Source organism: Nicotiana attenuata, unplaced genomic scaffold, assembly GCF_001879085.1.
Source record: "Nicotiana attenuata strain UT unplaced genomic scaffold, NIATTr2, whole genome shotgun sequence".
NCBI lineage: Eukaryota > Viridiplantae > Streptophyta > Magnoliopsida > Solanales > Solanaceae > Nicotiana > Nicotiana attenuata.
The window spans coordinates 89,154-95,455 of NW_017673497.1; the positions used below are offsets into that span (position 1 = coordinate 89,154).

Below are 6,302 nucleotides of genomic sequence, written 5' to 3' on the forward strand. Positions count from 1 at the left end.
GGAAAGAGGGGAGGGGGGGGGGGGGTTTGGCCTCTATTTATAAAGAGTGCCTACCCATCACAGGCCAATAGTTATTGGGCATCACTTATCCACACACACATATTTAATATTAAGCCTTTTATTTATCCACCACTTTGGCCACGGTACTATCCTTTCAGGCTATAACGAATTAACGTAAGTCAAATTCCAACAATTCTTTGTAGCTCATGTATTCACATGTTATACAGTATAATTCGAATAGGTGCTACTGTTATTTAAAAGGCAAAATCAGTTTTTTTTTTTTTTTTTACATATACCTCAGCGAGGCATAAGCCTCAAGGCATGGGGCGTAACCCTTATGGGCATTTAATTTTTAATATTATATAAAATAATATAATTACAGTACATACTTTTAAATAGGTAAAATTGCATAAAAATTAAAGAAAATTATAAATAAGTGAAAAATATATAGATGACCTTCATATCCACAAAAAATTAGCCAAGATAATCTATTATATACTTAAAAGCACAAGTAACTTGAGTTGAAAAGAATAATTTTTTTTACATAAAAAAACAAAAAAAAATGACTAACATGCAAATTTGGACTTTGAACTTGCTGTTACGGAGGAGAATGGAGTTTTCTTTGTATTTACTACAAAAAAAAACTTGATTGTTCATTGCTTTTGGAAGATAGCAGCAGACTAGGGAACACAATAAAAATTTGGAAAAAACCATAAATTAGGGTTTCTAGCAATATAAAAAAAGGCTTTGACTTTTAGATTTAATGTTTCATTTTCTTTTTAAAACTTTTAAATAATTACAAGCTGACTTTTCAGAATATTGGTATTATATTAAGGACTTGTTTAGAAAATTTTGTTTTAATTTAAAAAAGTCTTTTGGGCTTATGTCTCAGTGCAAAAACGCGCCTAGACGTCCCGGCGTACTGGGCTTACATCTCTTGAGATTTTTGCCCCGACCCCTTATTGCTTCGGGGCATTTTTGGTGTGTCTCGTTTGGGGCTCACCTCGCAAATGCCTTTTAAAACACGGGGTAAAATACGTGAATCAACATTTTTCTTATATGCAACTGCTCCTCTGATAAGCCTGATTATATCCTTGCGCGTTGTCATTGTTTATGTATTTTCTGATCATGTCATAAATAAAAAAGGTAGAAAAGCAATATCTAGAGATGCAATTCTAGAATTATCCCTGTATCTATATTAGTCAATAGTTACTACTTATTTCTATTCAAAGTCTTTGTAAGTTTCACAATAATTTGGATGTACGAATGAAAATCAACATCTGATCTTCATTAATTTTTCTTTCATTTTAAACTAGAGAAGGGAAAAGGAAAAAGATTTTACGAACACGAACTTAATCGTTCCATACTGTTGTTCTTCCTTCCTTCTACATGACTATTTTTTCTCTAATAATGAAGGCCACGCATGATTAGTGAATTTCCAACGAAACGAGCATCTGGTGGTGTCGGTGCCATAACTGGTACCTGAGAATCCGGTGATGGAGATGGTGCGTCTATATATTCTGCGTCTGGTGATGGAGATGGTGCGTCTGTATAATCTGTGTCTGGTGATGGTGACGGTGGCTGAGCATCCGGTGGTGGTGGTTGTTCAGCATCTGGTGGTGGTGGTGGTTGCTCTGCATCTGGTGGAGGAGGTGGTGGTTGCTCAGCATCTGGAGGAGGAGGAGGTGGTTGCTCAGCATCTGGTGGTGGTGGTGGAGACTTAACCGGTGGCGGTGGTGACGTAACTGGTGGTGGTGGCGACTTAACTCGTGGTGGTGGTTGCTGCCTAGGTGGAGGACGTTTACGTGGGACGGGTGGAAACTTAAAACGCAGAAGAGTTGCATGAGACGAAGTTTTAATGTCTATTCCATGACTCTGTTCTAAAAAGGAGCAAACTGCTAGAACTGAAAGTTGTGTAAGCACCAGGGCCTTCACAGATATGATAGCCATACTTGTTAACTGAAATCAAATGTGAGTACGTAAAGCAAAGTAAAGGGGAACGAATTTATAGGAGTTTAGATGAATAGTGGGCCCAACAATTAAATGGATTTGCTATAATGAAATAGAATTTCATTTGCAGAAGTTGCAGTAAATAAAATATTTTTGTTAAAATATCATGGTATAGCCAGTTTTCACACTGGTCAATGAAAAATAGCAAGCGTTTATCAGGTCAATGAAAAATAGCCACTATTTTGTTGCAACAGGGACCGGTCCAGTATAATATACGGGAGTTCTGGTGCATTTGTGTACGAACTCCAGCATATTATGCTGGACCGGTATACTTTGCTAACTCCTGTAAAATTTGCGGGAGACTGGAGCACCAGTGCTCCAAACTCCGGTATATTATACTGGACAATTATACTTGTTGGAACTCCCGTAAAATTTGCGGGAGTTCCAGCATAATTATGGTTGAACTCCCGTAAAATTTGCGGGCGTATTTTTCCGATTTTGAACAGTGTTTTCGCTCAGATTTAAAGTGGCTAAATTTCGATGACTTTTGAAACTTGGCTATTTTTCAACGACCAGTGATAAATCTGGCTATTTTTGAATTTCTCCCAATATTTTTGGCCTATAATGTCGTACTGGAGGCAAAATTATTTAAAAACAATTAATACACTTTCTACGTAGCCTATGTGTTCACATATTCTATTGCTTTGTTGTTTGCAGTTAGTTTAAGAAAAACTCACGTGCGTTCACTTTGTGTTAAAACTAATTGTATAGTACTATCTATCACTGAGATGTGAAACTTTGTGATTCGGTTTCGATAAAAATTGAACTAACCCAATTATGTGCACTCCTAATATATATTATGCTTTATTAAGCCAATAAAGAAAATTTAAGGTTCTACAAGTTTCCCTTCTTTTAGTATAATTTTATACTCCCTCCGGTCCACAATAAGTGACCAATTTGCCTTTTTTATTTTGGTCCAAAATAAGTGTTTATTTATATAGTCAAGAAAAAATTCAATTTATTTTTTTCAAATTACTCTTATGTACGCATTCCTAAAAACTCTTTTACTCCTCACATTAAATTATGCTGCATCATTTAATTAAGGGTAGTTTAGTCTTACTAACTACTTTTGTCTAGAATTTAATATTTCCTTAATGAATGTGCCAAGACAAATTGGTCACTTGTTATGGACCGGAGGGAATAACTTACAAATAAAGGGCAAAAGTTAATAAGTTGTTGCTCACAAACGCACACGCAAGTATACGTGATCGACAAGTAATATAGGATTGTAAGTCCAGATATCGTACCCACAGGAACTTGTGATTAACTATCAACTAAATTAAACTAAACAATTAATCTATTCAAGCGAACCCTAACGTATGAATATTTAACTAAAATTAATCTAGAGTAACAAATTAACAGATTAAAGAAAACAACGATAAGCTTAAAGACGAATTCAATGTGAGCGAATACTCTAGAGCTATGGGTTAACTAACAATCCCGTTGAGTTTTCCATTTAAATCGTCTAATTAATTTATCTAGTTTATTGATTGACGGGGTTAATATTACTCGTAGCCTTCTCCCGAAGTATAACTCGCCTATTCAAGCTAACCTAACACCTATATTCCTATGGAATTAGAATTAACAAGAACGCATTTATAATTCCCGTATAATAACCAAGCAATGCGATTAGGTATATTCCTATCCTAACCGCAAATCCGCTCCCCCTAAGAGTTAAGATCTTGCTCTACTCAATTTTATATGCAATCTAGAATTCCCTCTCCCGAGTTCAATCCTAGATTCGTAGATAGTATTCAATTGGTGATCAAGCAATCAAATAATTAAGCACAAGATTGAATAAATAAACCAATATGATAAAATAATAAGAACAATTCAAGCTTCAAACTACAACGTTCATGTAGCACCCAAAACTCTAGAACAAAGAAACTATGAAATTAAAGAAAGAGAAGAGAAGAAAAACTAGTTAGAAGCCTCCTCCAAGCGTGGTGTGTGTTCCTCCACGTGAACTCCCTTCAAAGTATGTTAAATCCTCCAAATTAGGTTTAGAACCCCTTATATACGAGTTGGGACCATGTAAACCGAAATAACTTTGTACCGAATAAAATAGGAGAATACCCGTAATACAGCGTCCAGGCCAGCGCCTAGCGCTGGTCCTGACGCTGAAAATAGTGAGTTTGCCGCCTGCTCTTTCAATTGTCTTCTCCAGGTACGTTTTTGCCTTCATTTGTATTTCAATTGTATGCTTTGTTCTTGTCTTCAAACTGGGGGGACAAAAATCAAAGGGTGTCCCCCTTATTATATTCATTTAATTTCTTTTCTTTTTCTTTTGCGTTTAATTCAATTTTGCTCCAAATCTCTTCATCTTCACACCACTTTATTCCTACACAGTTAAAATATAATATTAAGCACAAAATAATATAATTAATACTCAAAAGACGATTAAAAGTACCAAAACATGAGACAACAATGGTTAAATATATGCATTTTTTGCCGAACATCATGAGCCTACCCCAAAAGTTAGTTGAGTTTTTCCTTTTATATTTAAAGTTGAAACTAGTCATACAAAATCTCCAAGTTGGTATGACTTCTTGGTAAGACCGTGGCATTACATCACTGTGATCATTAATTAAAAAAAGTGATCCGACACCATATATATGACACACATTAATCACTGTAAATATTATCTGTACTAACAAGTAAGTAAACCAAACGTAACAAGAAAGAAAAATTATACGATCCGAATGCACTCAAGCATAACAATGGAGGTTAACTTAATCAATTAAAAGAACGAGATAGAAATTCAATAGAGATTGAAGAACATAAAGAATCTGATATCCGAACTGATACGACGAATCCTAAAGCATGAATTCAACAAAAAAGTGGTGAAACAATGGGGGAAAACTTAGTCAATACCAGATCCATGAGGTTACCTTCGCTATTTTCAGTTAGAGGGTACTATTTTAGTCAAAACTATTTAGTTACACTTAACATACTCCATAGTTGTATAAATTTTAGAAAACCAAAACAAACTTTAAATAACAGCGTTAAACTATCCAGTGGCGGAGCCACATTAAAGCAAGGGGTGTCATCCACCCAGACTATCTGTAGAAAGATCTCAGGTGCGACACCCCTTCGCTGGAAAATTATACTATTTTGCTGGATAATTTTTTTTATCTTATGTATATTTACTATATGTTGACTCCCCTTGACTTTTCTATGTAGTTAATTATTTATATTTTAATACCCCTTGATGAAAATTCTGGATCCGGCACTGAAACTATCCCTTTCGCCTTTCTTGCATACACCCTTAAATTTTTGAGATTTTTACATTCCTATACACTATATGAAACTATATTACCCTCCATACTCAATTTTTAGTAAAATTATATTTTATATACTCAATTACTATTTATGTACATTTTAAGGGAATTAATGATATTAATTAGTGTCCTAAAATAACTCTACTGTATATCCCCCCCCCCCTCCCCTCCACGTTTCTCTCTCCACATCCCACCCCTCACCCACGTATCTTGCACTCACCCACTATTTTTTCTTCACAAATCTCTGAAATCCTCCATTAACGCCTATTTCATCTCTTCTTCAAAAACCAGACGAAATTTTTACTCTTATTCAATATTCCTACCTCTATTAACGTCTCTGATTAGCTTGATTTTCAATGAAGAAGAAGATATCTTCAAAGAACAGCCCTACAAAAGTCAAAGGAGTAGATATGTCAAAGGAGTAGATATTCCTTCATTTGATTTGGGTGCTTTCTCAGCAAAATTATTTCGTTTGTTTCCCTTTAATTCGAATTTGGGTTTTCGAAAAATGTTATTTGTTTGAATTGGCTGTTGTTGCAAAGAATTGGGATTCTCTCTACGTCTCTCTATCTCTCAACCCCTATTTTCAGTAATGTAAAGCAAAGGAAAAGAGAGCAGCAATTCCACCATTGACCGCCATTAAAAAGCTTTGAAGCTTTCAATTCGAATTTGGGTTTTCAAAAATCATTATTTGTTTGGATTGGGTGTTGTTGCAAACAATTGGGAATATGGTTTGAAGTTTATATCTCAATATTGAGGGTGTTTTGGTGAAGATTAGACTTGATTTTGGCTGAATTTCAGATTGAAACTCGAAGAAGAAGAAGAAGAAGAAGAAGAAGAAGAAGAAGAAGAAGAAGAAGAAGAAGAAGAAGAAGACGTGATATACATTATGTTTACGAAATTGTAGAAAATTTTTATTATGTTGTTTATATATTTTTATTTATTTAACTATTGTATGAAAGTTGAACAATATTGTATAAAAACTATATTTAAGTTGTATGATATTGTATT

The 6,302-nt window shown here is 34.7% G+C and overlaps 1 protein-coding gene across 1 annotated transcript; it reads right to left on the minus strand.

Moving 5' to 3' along the window:
• Positions 1–1,205: 1,205 nt before the first annotated feature.
• LOC109216539 (pollen-specific leucine-rich repeat extensin-like protein 2) lies at positions 1,206–1,973 on the minus strand. Its single transcript, XM_019380701.1, has one exon. The coding sequence runs from the start codon at positions 1,948–1,950 to the stop codon at positions 1,405–1,407; it is 546 nt and encodes a 181-aa protein (XP_019236246.1). The 5' UTR covers positions 1,951–1,973; the 3' UTR covers positions 1,206–1,404.
• Positions 1,974–6,302: the final 4,329 nt, after the last annotated feature.